The 17,329-nt window shown below is 40.7% G+C and overlaps 1 protein-coding gene across 1 annotated transcript in view; it reads left to right on the top strand.

The window, feature by feature from the left end:
- The window catches only part of LOC140476440 (RAS guanyl-releasing protein 1-like), a 114,221-nt gene extending 101,332 nt beyond the window's left edge, over positions 1 to 12,889 (top strand). The window contains exon 17 of the mRNA XM_072569052.1: positions 10,207 to 12,889. Coding sequence (XP_072425153.1) covers positions 10,207 to 10,377 — 171 coding nt within the window. The 3' untranslated portion in view covers positions 10,378 to 12,889. The remainder of the gene's footprint in view (positions 1 to 10,206) is intronic.
- Positions 12,890 to 17,329: the final 4,440 nt, after the last annotated feature.

Raw genomic sequence — 17,329 nt, 5'->3', positions numbered from 1 at the left:
TGAATATGTTAATGATGAAGTTGTACATACATGAAGTTGTAATGCTGACACCAAGAGGTAAATGTAATTCAGATTTTGAGAAGAGATGATCAGAAGAACTGCACTGGAGAGCTAGAGTCAGTATTTTCAATATTAAAATGTAATTGAACTCCTGAAGGTCAGACAACAGTTACTTTTAGATCTTGTAAATAGAGAACTGCAGCAAACCCAAGTAGGGCCAGTCTAGCTAAATACAGCAGTCTCAAGAGTGCATTTCAGATTCCCAGTTCCCAGGTTCCTGGGGAGGCAAAGATGTAGTGGCGTAGTTATAGAGTCAGTGTCATACAGCACGGAAACAGAACCTTCAGTCCAACTCATTCATGCTGATCAGATAATCCAATCTGATCTAGTCCCATTTGTCAGTATTTAACCCATATCCCTCAAAGCTCTTCCTATTTATATACCCATCCAGATGACTTTTAAATGTTATAATTGTATCTGGCTCCACTACTTCTTCCGGCATCTCATTGCAAAAACAATGGAATCGAATGAAAAAAAGACATTTCAGTCATTATCCAGGAGTACTGGTCCTGAACAAGGGAGTATTGAGTGGGAGCCAGTATTGAATCTGATCCAGAAGTATTGAGCCTGAGCTTGGAGTGCTGGGCCTACGCTAGGAGTGTGGGCCCTGTGCTAGGTGGATTGGTATTGAGCTAGGAGTACCAGGCCTAAGCTAGGTGTATTGAGCCTGGCGTAGGATTATTGGTACTGAGCTAGGAGTATTGGGCCTGAACTAGGTGTATTAGTACTGAACTAAGAGTGCTGGGCTGCAGCTAGTAATATTGGGCCTAAGATGAAACCAGTGGATCTGAGCCAGAAGTGCTGGGCCAGAGTTATATGTATTGAGACTGAGCTCAAAGTATTAGGTATGAACTTGGTGTGCTGGGCCTGAGCTGGCATATTGGGCTTCAGCAGGGAATATTTGGACTGAGCTGGGAATATTAGCATTGAACTAAGACCTGCACTGGGAATGTTGGGCTTAAGGTAGGACCAATTGGTCTGCACTAGGAGTGTATTGAAATATTACAGGAAATGCTGGAAATACGACAGGTCTGGCAACAAAAAAGAGAGAGAAATAAAGTTAATAGTACAGGTTAGTGACCCATCAACAAAATGTCAAAGCATTCCACTCCTAATTATTATCGTGATTTCACTTTAACACAAGGCATCTAATCAAACAATTGAAACGTCACTGGATGAGTAATCCAGACGCACAAGTGATGTTCTGGGGATGTGTGTATAAACCTCACGACACACAAATTTTGGCACTTGAACTCAAAAAGTCTGAAATTAAAAATCTCATGATGGCCGTGAAATCATTGTCAGTAAAATTCATTGCATTCACAAAATGCCTTTTAGGGAAGAAAATCTGTTGTCATTACCTTGCCTGTGAATGACTCCAAACCCAACAGCCATGTGGTTGACTCTCCATTGTTTTCTGAAACGGCCTAGCAAGCCACTCAGTTGTATCAAATTGCTCCAGAGTCTCAAAGAATTGGACTGCCGGGCATCAATCTAGGAACTAGAAATGGCGATGGCAAACTCAGCCCCTGACACCCCTGCCAAATCAAAACTGGGCATTCATGAGCTGCTGTGGGCCATCAGCAGCAGACCTATGCTCAACCACAATCTGTAACCTCATAGCTTGGCATATTACCCATTCAACCATTACCATCAATGATGCGGCGGTGCTGATGTTGGATTGATGTGGACAAAGTTAGAAATCACCCATCACCAGGTTATAGTCCAACAGGTTTATTTGGAAGTACTAGCTTTCAGAGTGCTTCTCCTTCATCAGGTAGCTAGTGAGGCAGAATCATAATACACAGAATTTATAGCAAAAGATCACAGTGTCATGCAATTAAAACAATATATAGAACAAACCTAAATTGCTGTTAAGTCTTTTATCTTTTAGAATGAGTTGCAGGTTTTGGTTCATTAATATTCTTACATACTCGCACACCCACGCAAAACCTCTCTCATTCACACGCTCTCTCTCAGACACACACTTACACCCCCCACACTCACACCCACGTGCACACCCTCTCACAGGCTTATACTCCGTCACATTCACGCACACACTCAACCAAGCATGCACACGCACAAACACACACTCTCTCACGCACACTCCCACTCACACGCACATACTCACATTCTCTCTCTCACACACACACACATATATAAGTCTATAGGGTGAATTTGCATTTGTAGAATTGTATTTTCAGATACATTCTAGTTTTGCTCAAAAAAAGCACACAACCTGCAGGCAGTCAATCCCCATACCATTGCATAAATTCAGACTTTGGAAATAGAACCAGTCTGTCTCAAGATTGGGATACAGACAGACTCTAACTTCACACCTTTAATACATTGACTGAGTTGTGATGTCACTTTTATTTTATGAAACCTTAAGTTATCTCGAGAAGTGACTTAAAAAAAGTTCTGGGATTTACATATTAATGAACCGAAACCTGCAACCCACTCTAAAAGATTAGAGACTTAACAGCCATCTAGGTTTGTTCAATTATATCATTTTAATGGCATGACACTGATCTTTTGCCATAAATTCTGCCCCACTAGTTACCTGATGAAGGAGCAGCGCTCTGAAAGCTAGTGCTTCCAAATAAACCTGCTGGACTATAATCTGGTGTTGAGTGATTTTTAACTATTACCATCTAGTCAGGGGATCATCCTTGGTTCAATGAAGAGTGTAGGAGAGCATGCCATGAGCAGCACTAGGTATGCCTATAAATGAGGTGTCAACCTGGTGAAGCTATAACACCTTTATGCCAAACAACATATGCAGCAAATGATAGAGCTAAGTGAGCCCACAATCAATGTTCCAATCTAAGCTCTGCAGTCCTGTCACATTTAGTCGTGAATGGTGGTGGACAATTAAACAACTCACAGGAGGGGGAAGTGCCACAGTTATCCTGATGAGGGACCCAGCACGTCTATGCAAAATATAAGGCTGAAGTATTCATAACAATCTTCAGCCAAGAAGTGCTGAATGGAATATCCATCTTGGCTCCCTCTAGAGGTCCCACCATCACAGATGCTCACCTTCAATTCAATCCCCATAATATCAAGAAATGGTTGAAAGCACTGGATACTGCAAGTGCTATGAGCTCTGACAGTAATCTGGAAATAATACTGAAGATTTGTGCTTTTGAACTTGCCAATCTGTTCCAGTACAGCTACGTCTACTGAAAAATATGGAAAATTTCCCAGATATGTCCTGTGAATTGAAAGCATGAAAATCCAATCCAGCCAATTATCACCCCACTGGTCTACTCTCAATCATCAGCAAAGTGATGGAAGGTGTCATCAACAGAGTTATTAAGTAACACTTTCTTAGCAACAATCTGCTCATTGAAGAGTTAAGACCATAAGACAAAGCAGCAGAATAAGGCCTCCTCTACCATTCGATCAAGATAGATGTTTCTCAACTCCATTCTCCTGCCTTCGCTCCATAACCCTTGATCCCTTCCCAATTAAAAAGTTACCTATCTCTGTCTCAAATCTGCTCAATGATTTGGCCTCCACAGCCTTCTGTGCCAAAGAGTTCCACAGATTCAGCACCCTCTGGCTGAAGAAATTCCTCCTCATCTTAGTTCTAAAGGGTCATCTGTTCAATCTGAGTCTGTGCCCTTGGGTCCTAGTCTATCCTATTATTGGTAACATCTTCTTCCAGGTCCATTCTATCCAAACTTCTCAATATAATGTAAGTTTAAATCAGATCCCCTCTCATCCTTCTAAACTCCATTGAGTACAGACTAGAGTCCTCAACTGTTCCTTATATGACAAGCCCTTCATCCCCGGAATAATTCTTGCAAACGTTTTGTGGACCTGCTCCAACACAAGCACATCCTTTCCTAAATACGGGGCTCAAAACTCCTCACAATATTCAAACACGGTCTGACCAGAGCCTTATACAGCCTCAGCAATACAATCCTGAACTTGTATTCTAACCGACTTGAAATGAATGCATCAACCTAACCACCAATTGAACCTGCACAGTAAGCTTAAGAGAATCCTGAACTAGGACTCTGAAGTCACAGATTTCTGAAGCCTTTCCCTGTTTAGAAAACAGTCTATGCTTCTATTCTTGCAACCAAAGTGTATAATCTCACACTTTCCCACATTGTATTCCATCTGCCACCTCTTTATCCACTCTTCTCACCTGTTCAGGTCCTTCCAAGCACTTTCCTCTTTCTTATCAATCTCTGCCCCTTCAAATATCTATGTGTTATCTGCAAATGTGGCAACAATGCCCTCAGTTCCTTTGTCCAAGTCATTAATGTATGATGTGAATTGCTGTGGTCCCAACATGGACTGCTGCAGAACTCCACCAGTAAAATGGATTGTCTCACAGACACTTCTCCAGTAGGAACATCAAGAGAAAACCCTGAGACAGAGTAGCAGGGAGAGAGGTACTGCAGCTTTCAAACTCAGTTTCAAGACCCCAGCAACTGCCACTGAAAAGCTAAAACTAAAAATCTGGGTTCTGCAGGAACTTCACTCCACCCGCTCAGGCTGCTTCTATTGTTCTGAATTTAGGGGAAAAAAACCCAAGGCCCCATAAGCTATTTATTTTATGGGATTTGAAACAGATTGCTCAGCATCTTTGTCTCAACTTTTATTCTTAAAAAAAAATCCAAGCCATAGTATCATCACAAAAGCTTAAACAAAAGAAAGAACAATTTGTTAATAATACGGTAGCTTTAACAGAACAACATTTTGTGTGTGGATGAACTGAACTGAATTGGTAGCTACAGGTGCAGTTACAAAATTTTAAACTTGGATAGGTACATGAATAGGAAAGGTCTAAAGGGATATGGGCCAAATACAGGCAAGTGGGACTAGTTTAGTTTGGAAAACGAGTTGAACCGAAGGATCTGTTTCCATGCTGTATGAACCCTATGACTCTCGTCACTTGCTGCCATCCTGAAAAAGACTCTTTTTCTTCATTGTCTGCTTTCTGCCAATCAAACAATTCTCTATCCATGTCAGTACCTTGTCCCTAAAACTATGGGCTCTTATTTAGCATCATTCTGTGCGGCACTATGTCAAAGGCCTTCTGGAAATCAAAATAGACCACATCCACCGGCTCTCCTTTGTCTAAATTATCAAAGAATTCTAACAGATTTGTCAGGTATGATCTCCCCTTGACAAAACCATGCTGACTCAGCCCTATTTTACCATGCACTTCCAAGTACTTTGCAATCTCATCCTTAATAATGGACTTTCGCCTGGTCTAAAATCTTACATCAGACTGAGGGCAGGCTAACCAGCCCATAGTTTCCTAACTTCTACCTTCATCACTTCTTAAATGGGTGTGTTACATTAGCCATTTTCCAGTTCTCTGGGACCTTCCCTGACTGCAGTAATTCCTGAAAGATCACCCCCTACAACCTCCTCAGCTATATCCTTCACAACTCTGGTGTAGTCCAACTGGTCTGGGTGATTTATCCACCTTCAGACCTCAGTCCTGGTTCCGCTAAGGCCATTCAGCTTCTGACCTCAAGACAGCGTTGGTTCAAACATGGACAAAATAGGTGAATTCCAGAGGAGAGGTGAGTGTGACTGCCCTTGACATCAAGGCTACACTTAACCGAATGCAGTATCAAGGAACCCTAGCAAATTTGGAGTCATTGGGTATCAGGGGAAAAGTCTCCATTGGTTCGAGTTATGCCTGGTACCAAGGAAGGTGGTTGTGATTGTCGGTGGTCAATAATCTCAACTCCAGGACATCTCTTAGTTGTTCCTGAGGGCAATGTTCTAGGTCCAAGCAGCTTCAGCTGCTTCAGCAATAATTTTCCTTCCATAATAAGGTCAGAAGTGGGGATGTTCGCTAATGACAGTACAATGCTCATCACCATTCAGGACTCCTCAGTACTGAAGCAGTAGCAAAACCTGCACAATATTCAGGACTGGCCAATAAGTAGTAAGTAGCAAGTAACATTTATGCCACACAAGTTCCAGGCAATGATCACCCCCAACAAGACAGAATCCCACTGACCTTCAATGGCAATACTATTGCAGAATTTTCCACTAATAACATTCTGGGGATTACCATCAACCAGAAGCTGAACTGACTAACTATATAACACTGTGGCTACAAACACAGGTCAGAGGATCAGAGTTCTTCAGTAAGTAACTGACCTCCTGCCTCCCCAAAGCCTATTAATAATTTACAAGGCATAAGTCAGGAGGATAATTCGAATAAACGAGGTAAAAACAAGGACTGCAGATGCTGGAAACCAGAGTCTAGATTAGAGTGGTGCTGTAAAAGCACAGCAGGTCAGGCAGCATCCGAGGAGCAGGAAAATTGATGTTTCGGGCAAAAGCCCTTCATCAGGAATAGAGGCAGAGTGGAGAGATAAATGAGTGGGGGTTCGGGATGGGGAGAAAGTAGCATAGAGTACAATAGGTGAATGGGGATGGGGATGGAGGTGATAGATTAGAGAGGAGGGTGGGGGAAGGTAGCAAAGAGTACAATGGGTGAATGGGGGTGGGGATGAAGATGATAAGTCAGAGAGGAGTGGATAGATGGAAAGGAAGATGGGTAAGTAGGACAGGTCATGAGGGCGGTGCTGAACTGAAAGGCTGGAGTTGGGGTGAGGTGGGGGAAGGGGAAATTAGGAAACTGGTGAAATCCACATTGATGCCATGGGGTTGAAGTGTTCCGAGGTGAAAGATGAGGCGTTCTTCCTCCAGGCGTCTGGTGGTGAGGGAGCGGCGGTGGAGGAGGCCCAGGACCTGCATGTCCTTGACAGAGTGGGAGGGGGAGTTGAAATGTTGGGCCACAGGGTGGTTGGGTTGATTGGTTTGGGTGTCCTCGAGGTGTCCCCTAAAGCGCTCTGCTAGGAGGCGTCCAGTCTCCCCAATGTAGAGGAGACTGCATCGGGAGCAACGGATACAATAAATGATATTAGTGGATGTGCAGGTGAAACTTTGATAGATGTAGAAGGCTCCTTTGGGACCTTGGATGGAGGTGAGGGAGGAGGTGTTGGCACAGGTTTTGCAATTTCTGCGGTGGCAGGAGAGGGTGCCAGAAAGGGAGGGTGAGTTGTTGAGGGGGCGTGGACCTGACCAGGTAGTTACGGAGGGAACGGTCTTTGCGGAAAGCGGAAATGGGTGGGGAGGGAAATATATTCCCGGTGGTGGGGTCCATTTGGAGGGGGTGGAAATGTCATCGGATGATGTGGTTGATGTGACGGTTGGTAGGGTGGAATGTGAGCACCAGGGAGGTTTCTGTCCTTGTTACGGTTGGAGGGGTGGGGTTTGAGGGCGGAAGGGCAGAATGTGGATGAGATGCGTTGGAGGGCATCTTTAACCATGTTGGAAGGGAAATTGCGGTCTCTGAAGAAGGAGGCCATCTGGTGTGTTCTGTAGTGGAACTGGTCCTCCTGAGAGCAGATACAGTGGAGGCGGAGGAATTGGGAGTACGGGTTGGCATTTTTGAAGGAGGTAGGGTGGGAAGAGGAATAATCCAGGTAGCTGTGGGAGTCGGTGGGTTTGTAAAAAATGTCAGTGGCAAGTCGATCATGATTAATGGAGATGGAGAGGTCCAGGAAGGGGAGGGAGGTGTCAGAGATGGTCCAGGTGAATTTAAGGTTGGAGTGGAATGTTTTGGATGAAGTTGATGAAGGAGGTTGAGCAATTCATGAACTTCACCAACACATTCCACCATGACCTTAAATTCACCTGGACCATCTCTGATACCTCCCTGCCCTTCCTGGACCTCTCCAACTCCATTAGAGACTGCAATTTCCCTTCCCACGTGGTTAAAGATGCCCTCCAATGCATCTCGTCCACATCCTGCACCTCTGCCCTCAAACCCCACCCTTCCAACCATAACAAGGACAGAACCCTCCTGGTGCTCACCTTCCACCCTAACAACCTTCACATCAACCATATCATCTGATGACATTTCCGTCCCCTCCAAACAGCCCACCACCAGACCCCTCCTCACCCATTTCCGCTTTCGACAAAGACCGTTCCTTCCGTGACTACCTGGTCAGGTCCACTCCCCCCAATAACCCACCCTCCTATCCTGGCACCTTCCCCTGCCACCGCAGGAATTGCAAAACTTGTGCCCACACCTCCTCCCTCGCCTCCATCCAAGGCCCCAAAGGAGCCTTCCACATCCATCACAGTTTCACCTGCACATCCACTAATATCATTTATTGTATCTGTTGCTCCCGATGTGGTCTCCTCTACATTGGGAAGACTGGACGCCTCCTAGCATAGCGCTTTAGGGGACACCCGAACCAATCAACTCCACCGCCCTGTGGCCCAACATTTCAACTCCCCCTCCCACTCTGTCAAGGACATGCAGGTCCTGGGCCTCCTTCACCGCTGCTCCCTCACCACCCGACACCTGGAGGAAGAACGCCTCATCTTCCACCTTGGAACACTTCAACCCCATGGCATCAATGTGGACTTCACCAGTTTCCTCATTTCCCCTTCCCCCACCACACCCCAGCTCCAGCCTTCCAGCTCAGCCCCATCCTAATGACCTGACCTACCCGTTTATCTTCCTTTCCACCTATCTACTCCACCCTCCTCTCTGACCTATCACCTCCATCTCCACCCCCATTCACCTATTGTACTCTATGCTACTTTCTCCCCACCCTGAACCCCCACTCATTTATCTCTCCACTCTGTAGGCACTCTGCCTTTATTCCTGATGAAGGGCTTTTGCCCGAAACATCAATTTTCCTGCTCCTCGGATGCTGCCTGACCTGCTATGCTTTTCCAGCACCACCCTAATTCGAATAAACCACCAGTTGCCTGGCTGGATGAGTGCACTTCCAACAACACTCAAGAAGCTTGACAGATCCTGAACAAAATAACCTACTTGTTTGGCATCACATCCACAAATATTCACTCCCTCCACCAATGATGTTCATTGGCAGCAATGTGTACCCTCCACAAAAGTCTATGCAGAAATTCACAAAGGCTTCTTAGACTACACTTTCCAAACCCATGGCTACTTCCATCCAGAAGGACAACAGCAGTAGATACATGGGAACACCAAATACCATCACCTACCAACTCTCCCCAAGCCTCTCATCATCCTGAGTTGGAAATATAGCGCCATTCATTCAGTATCATTGGGTTAAAATTCCGGAACTCCTTCCCTAACAGAATTAAAGGCATACCTAAACCAAATGCATTGCAGTGGGTCAAGAAGATAGCTTAACACTCTAAAGGGAGTTAGCGATAGCAATAAATGCTGGCTCAGTTAACAACGACAACATCCAATGAATTAATCTTAAAAATAACCTATTTCGAGACAGTTGAGGATACAATCCGAGATCTTCCAAGTCCATTCTGACTGAGACAGTGTACTCACCAACACATCAGAGTGAGTCGTAGTAGTTTTCTATTTAATAATAAACTCTTCAGCCGTGAAGCACTTAAATAACATTTTGTGGATATAAAATTTGAAGAGACATTTGGTTGGATCATCATTGATCTATATTGGAACCCTATTTATTTGTTTTATTCTACATTCATTGTATCTTATTATTACTTAAGAAGAAAATTTAAATTTGCATTTATATTTTCATTGTGTGAGATCCAGCCTTCCACAAAGCTTTTTGTGGATAAGTGATTACTGATTTCAACCATAACTGGACTTTTGATTTTAAGATTATGTTCTACTGTGCTGAGATATCATGGCCAGAGGAATCAGTTACTCCATATTTAACCTTATAGCTTCCCTGATTATTCTGAGTATCTCCATTAAATCATCCTTCAAGCATCTAAACCCAAGGGAATAAAAGCCAAGTTTATGAAGTTTGTTTTCTTAATTTAACCTTTTAAATGTGATGATAGTATGAAGATTTCACAAGGATGGAAAAGTCAGTTGAAATTTGGTTCACATTTGACTGGCCATTAAAATAAATTTATACAAGAATATAAACTTAGTTACAATGTTATTATACAAATTCTCATCTTTTCAAATACAATCTTATACTTAATATTATATCAGCACATATGAGATTGCTTTCTACAAGGTTAAGTTTGGAGTGTTACAATAAGCATGACACAATGGGTTTTTGTGGGCAGTATCTGTACATGATCTGTTGAATCCAACAAATTAAACATCTGAAAGTTTATAATTATAGCTTCTCTGTTCTTTTGCTGATTTAGGAAAGAACTCTACTTCAAGAAGAGAAAGAAAAGTTACACATTGAAAATACAAGCCTGCAAACAAAGTTATTAGAGGCACAGCAAGAAATTAAGGCCCTTACAGAACAACTAGATTTATTCCGAAAGCATATGATTATGGAACCAAGAATCTCTTCACTGACACAAGAATAAAATGTAATATATGTAATTCATAACAAGTATTTCTGTATAGTACTGGGATCTCAAGAAAATGTTGAAAATGTGAGAATGTTTGTGAAAATTGGTGGATATTTTCCACATTATTTAATTGTGTTTTCTCTTCAATAACAACCTGTACCTAGTTTTTAAACAGTGATATAGAAGCAAGCATTAGTACAAACACTAGTCTCTTTTAATAATAAATTCCTTCAAATTCATGAAGAATCAAGTGCACCCCTTGAGCAGCAGATTAAGATTGGACATTGAGTAAATAAAATAACAATTTTGTAGAGTTACACATGGGGTTAACCTTAAATTTTGCATTAGTGTAAAACAATCCATGATTGACTTTTACATGGAAAAAGTGAATTAGTGGTAGGTCTCCAATGTCACAATTTTATACTACTGCTAAAACAATGTTACTTCTGATTTGTTTTAAACATAAATGTGACTTGGCAGAGATGGCCATTTCAAATGTGTGTGTGTATTTTAAATAAATACAATGACTTGCACGCACATTTTTGATAGCATAAAGTTTGTACAGAACATATATTCATTATTCTAAGATAAAAGTTCTCAGAAGGAATCTTTTTAAAAATAAATTGTATTATTAGAATTCACAGTATATTTTCTAACATTCCCCTAATAGGTGAGAGGAAGATATTCCCAATACTATCATTTTGTTCCTCACATTTAGTGCCAATTTTAATGTAAGGCTCAGACTCTGTTGTAAAAGGTTCTGTTGAAGTAATTACATTACTTACTGCAATGATCTGATCACAGTCACCAAAATACCTTTAGCCAAGGAAGATTTTGGAGAAATATTTTCACACTATGCTCATCTACAGAACAATGGCAACAGCATTTCAAAATAATTTATTCTGTGAGAGGTATTAGCAACATCAGGAAAGGCACTCTGTAAATGTAAGGACATTTTTCCTTTTACCCAGAAAGCTCCTTGAAAATAAAAGGATGCTATACCTTTAAAAGTGTTAAGCGTCTTAAATAAAGAATCATCACAATGATTTTATTGAAAGCTTTTGTTTCAAGGCAAATCATCAATCTATACCAATGAATTGCATCCCTCCCTGCCTTTCCACTTAAACCTAATAAAACATACAGATCTAATCAAGTCATCAAAGATAAATCACAATGAATTGAGAGTCACCCCAGAATCACTCAGAAGCCTCTATCTTTAGCCCTAGAAGTGTCAGAGCTATTATGAGGGAAGCTCAGCTAAAGGTATACAATAACTTCAGTTTTTTAATGGGCATTTAAAGCCACTTCAGGCACACATATAAAGCACGCATATTCACAGGTAAGGTTGTGACCTTTAATTCAGCACTTTTAAAAAAAAAAGAAATTCAGATTTCTAGCATCTGCAGTATTTTGTTTTTGTATTGTTGTAGCCATATTCAGTTCAGAACTGAGTGAACGATCAAATTTAAGTTGTTAAATCCAAAAGTGTACAGTAGCACATACATGTGGCATATTCAGTCGTAAGTCAAATATTTCAAGAACAGATGCCTATAAATGAAGACTCTGTATTTTGAACCAGAATATACATATTGTGTTTGATTATGCTGCATTGTTACAAAACCACAGTGTGAAATTGCTGCATGTTTTACCTCTCTCTGGTAGTTAGCCCCAATCCAATCTCATTCATACAAGCTACAAGCTTTAAACAGGTATATTGCATCTTAGTCTAAAAATACTCATGAATGTTTGTAATGCCGATGGAAACATTATTGAAAGCACCCTGTAGTATAGTCCCAAATCTGATGGGCACATCAATAAAGAAGTTGTCCTTAGCTTTGAGAATTAAATGGGCATATAATTCAGTGTAAACTGCTGAGAGGTTTGATTTGAAAGAGAGCAAATGTCACTTTTATCTGCTGGCATCAACTCAGGTAAGGGCACAGGGTGTTAAGATAAAATCAAGAGACATGTGAATAGCTGAAATATATTACTTTGTTTCTGTTTTCTAAGTATGAACTATACAGCAGCCACATTTCTTTCCACTATCTGAATAAACCAATACTTCACTCTGTGTGTATTACAAATTATATTAGCTTATGTTATTCAGTCTGCATTGCAGTAAATTAAATTGACATTTGGAGAGTGTAAGTCACTTGTATATTCAGGCTTAACTTAAAATGTATATTTAAGATTGTCAGATCAGGTACTGTAAATGTTAGTAGAAATTTTACTCAAATCTTTATGTAAAATGAAAAGCAGTAAGATGCCATTCACATTGAATTCACATTGAATCACCCCTTAAAGACCCAAGGAGCTTTAAGGCTCTGTTAAGTGACTTCTTTTGATATAAAATAAGCAAGTAGTTGTGCTTTCTAGTGCATGTATATATGTATAATTGTACAATACATTTTTGTTTCTGTAACTTGACTCGTTTGTGATGGTTAAGTAATCTGTAGCATGATGTAATAATTAAGATTGATTCTTTCGTTTAACGTAGCAAACATTAAATAATACATTTCAAAAAATATATTCTACTCCAGTCTGATATTCTTTCAGTGTGAACCTGTGGCCAAATGGACTGCAATTCTTTTCTGGCAGTCGCTTACAAGGTTTGATTACCCGTCAAAAGTATCTGGATAATAGCTGTAGTCTTCTACAGACCCCACCCAATTTGAAATGGTTAAGCACAGTTCTGGTTGGATACAATTAACCAATTGATGTCAAACGTTGACTAGTTTGGATGATCTAAAGTGTTATAACCCCTGAAATGGAAGGGTAGAATATTTACAATCTCACAGACCATTAAGGTGAATATTTGAAAAGTCTTTTGACATCAAGGCAGTTTGTGCATGCAAACTCAGGCTTGCCCTGGTGATTTGTCACCAATCCTCGGAATACTTGCAGGGAAGTAACCAACCTGTTTTGTAACCAACCTGTTCAGAGATGTTATTATGCATCACTTGGCCAAGTGGGATTTGAACATAGTTCTCCTGGTTCAGATTACTACCACAACACTACAAGGAGGGAATGTTTACAATGCCATCTGAACAGGTGGCATTGCAAGTCGTGTATGTTAATTGTAAAAGTGGCCGTAAGCACAGCTGATGTTTGGATTATTGAGTTGTGTTTTTTGATTTGAATTATTATTGTCACACGTACAGTAAATTTTGTACAGATACATTGAAAAGTATTGTATGCTGAGACAAATCATATCTTACATGTGTATCAGGGTAATAGAACAGATTGCAAAATATAGTATTACAGCTACAGAGAAAACGCAGAGCAAGATCAATGTATGAGAGATCCATTTATATGTCTGATAACAGCGGGGAAGTTCAAATCTGTTCAAACATGTTTTCAAACCTTTAAACAGTTCTGAGGAAGGATCACTGGACCTGAAATGTTAACTCTGATTTCTCTCCACAGATGCTGCTAGACCTGCTGCACTTTGTTTCTGATTTCCAGCATCTTTCGATTTTTGTTCAATTGGATTGATCCAGACTTCCTGTGAATATATGTAGTGATTCACAGTGCATTTGCCAGGGTAAAACCATAAAAAAACTTCCTAAATCTGGTAGTAACACATAAAAACATCATATTCTCTTTTGTTTTTCAATATACAGACACCTGATCCCAGCAGTTATGGAATGGCAGAAATATATCTTATTTCCCCCCCTCAGACTGCAAGTTAATATAACAAGTCTGCTGATATAGTGGTTTGTAGCCATCTATACCAGTAAGAAAAATGTCCCAAAGCCTGTCATAAATATATCCTCTAAATGGAGGTTGTGTAGTCAAGTTGAATATTGGGAAATCAAAAATCGTATGCTAAATAGAAATGTGAACATTAATATGAAGCGAAAAAAAAGGGCAGATCCACCCAGGCGATCAGAGGTTCTTTACTCTTGGGTGGGAACTCAGCGAAGTAACACATCAGGGAGCGGCAGCTGCTGACAACCACAAGGAAGGATCATCAATATTAAGGTAAACAGAATAGCTTGTTATATCACAGCACTTGGAGGCCAAATGTTTCCTTGTATGGCCCCAAGGAATAAAAATAGCTGTCTGGCTAGGCTGCTTGTAGGTTCCTGCTCTCAGCAGACTTGGCCTAGTGGGAAAAGTCTTTTTGCTCTGCTCAGGTTTTAATCACAGATTGGACACATGATTTCAGCTGAGCCCAATTTGCACATTTAAAGTAGACTTTCCTGACTTGGGGGGTAGGTCTCTGCTGTCTGCAATTTTAAATTGCACCTTTTTACATTGGAATGAGAAAAGAATTATTACTCCCGACCTGAGGTGCCAGTGTGTTAGGGTCAGATTCTTTTTGGAGAATATATCATTTGTTTGCCTAAAAAAGTATAAGAGGGTTTGGGAGTGAAAATGCAGCATAGCACATTTGGTTTTGCTCTCTCCTTTAACTGAAAGATAACTCTATTCCCACTGTGGATGCTTGAGGTAATTGGCATTAAATAGATAAAGAGGGGGACATTTGTAATGAACGTACAGTTCTTTGACGCAATGGTTGTGTTCTTGTACAACCCCACATTATAGAAAAATTGTGCTTTAGAAACAGCACTTAAAATGCTGGTGATGTAATTGCATTACAGCCAACACGTGTTTTAAAAGTTTGCGCTTAATAAAACAGTGTTCCCAATTTGTCAATCGTGTTACAGCGAATCAGTGTTAATGCTATGTTATAGCAGATGACCTGTACTGTTGTGTATTAAACTGAGTAAGACTAACACATGCCCAGCTGCAGACAACCATTAATGGACTATCTTCTCTCCCATGACAGAGAACGCAATATTAGAACATGCTCAAAACTTGCAGTAGCTTACACATCCTCACTTGAAAAAAAAGTGTAGCAATTTACATTTTATTGTATTGTATATAAGCCCAGGATGACTAAACCAACATCAATAACTTGTCTGTTGCACACTTACTGCAATCGCAGTGAAAACGTATGTGATCAATACCAGTCATTAACATGTACAAACCAATACATGTTTAATAAAAATATAATGACTTGATAAGAATTAATTAAAAGATAACATTTCTTTTTCCTTTCAACACACTTCCAATTAACTATCTGGTTTCTTACTATGTCTGAAATTTGAATTTGACAACCCACTTAATAATTGGAACTGTAATGTTGATTGCTTGTCTTAATCAAAACCCCTTTACTGGTTTGCAGTGATACAGCAAACTCTCAGTGTCATTATGACTTTCCCTTTTCAATGGTAGAATAATATGAACTGTAGAAGGTTTCTCATGCTCTCACTTCATAGAATTATAGAATCTCTACAGTGTGGAAACAGGCCATTCAGCCCATTGAGTCCACACCGCCCTTCCAAACAGCATCCCATCCAGACCCACCCCATTCCTAACCCTGCATTTCCCACGACTAATCCACTTCTAGCCTGCACATTCTTGGACACTCTGTGCAATTTAGCATGACCAATCCACCTAACCTGTATATCTTTGGATTGTGGGAGGAAACTGGAACACTCATAAGAAACCCACGCAGGGATGGGGACAATGTGCAAAGCACACAAAGGCACCTGAAGGTGGAATCGAACCCGGTTCCCTGGCATTGTGAGGCAGCAGGCTAACTACTGAGTTGCCTGTCAGATGCTTTGTCAAATGCTCCTACAAAGCTGGAGGTGACCTAACTACTGGCAAGTTGATTGATGGGAGAATCAAACAATAGCTAGATCAATGGTGAATAACTGCACTGGGATATTCAAACCAATCTTAAAGGATTTTAAAAACTACCTCATTTTAGGATCTGAATATTTATATATTCACCATAGCTTAAATGACTGATCCAGGCAGCAATGGTGGTAATGTCACTTGACCTGTATACTAAAGGTCCACACTAATTTCCAGGGAACACAAATTCAATTGCAGAATTTGAATTCAATCCATAAAACCTGGAGATGAAACCTCGTCACAGCAATGGTCACCATAATGCGATAATTGATTGTTAGAAATGTTGTGTAAGCTGTGGAACCAGCCATAAGCAGCTAATAGTTGGGGTAGAGAGCTGCTACCAACTGTTCTTGATAGATATTTTAATGAATTTACTCAGACATGTTTGTACACACTACCAGGGTAGGTTAGACTTGAACACAAGCCATCTGGCTGAAAGGTACACGACCACAAGAGCCCTTTATAACTTGGCAGGGATAAAGACAAACATAGTCAGCAGGATTGCAAACCATATGGGGAGGCTCTGGGGATTTTTAATCCATCACCTAAATCTCTCGGCCATAACCATCCGGCCTAATCATCCTTCCTATACTAAGTCTGTTTGCTTAACATTGGTAGAGTATGAACTATTAGTGACTCGTAACAACAAGTTTTCTATCAGAACAATTTGTAGCTTTTACATGATAGCAATAAATACAGGTTATATTGGCTACTGAGACATTATAATTCAGAATATCAGAAGGTACTGATGACACTTTTATTTTCATAAGGACTGTGAGATAGACTTTATGAGATTGGATGGAGCTTGGTGGAGTCTTAAACATTATCCCTTTCAGAACCCATGACAGTGAAAAAGCATATGGTTCGTTTAATGTCCTTTAGGGACACAAGTCTATCGCTTTTAGCTCACCTTGTCTACATGTGACTCCCATCCTACAGCAATGGGGTCCACTTCAAATTGACCTCTGACATGATCCAGTCATTCACTCAGCACAAGGGTAATTAAGGATGGGCAACAAATGCTAGCCTTAGCAGTGACACCAGTGAAAGAATTTCTTTAAAAAAATCAGAGATAAAAACAACACAGTCTTTGGTCAATTAAGCAATAATATGCCTCACTTGATTGAGTTTTTACATCTCTGAAGCATAACAACACCCAGATGATAACTTGGAACCCCTCTACCAGACGTTGCAATGATTTGAGCATAATAACTATGGAATTTCTTTAATGAGTTTGTTTGATGACTAAGGTAAA

Source organism: Chiloscyllium punctatum, chromosome 4 (genome assembly GCF_047496795.1).
Source record: "Chiloscyllium punctatum isolate Juve2018m chromosome 4, sChiPun1.3, whole genome shotgun sequence".
NCBI lineage: Eukaryota > Metazoa > Chordata > Chondrichthyes > Orectolobiformes > Hemiscylliidae > Chiloscyllium > Chiloscyllium punctatum.
Note: the sequence above shows the minus strand (reverse complement) of the source record. Positions and strands in the feature narration are given on the sequence as shown.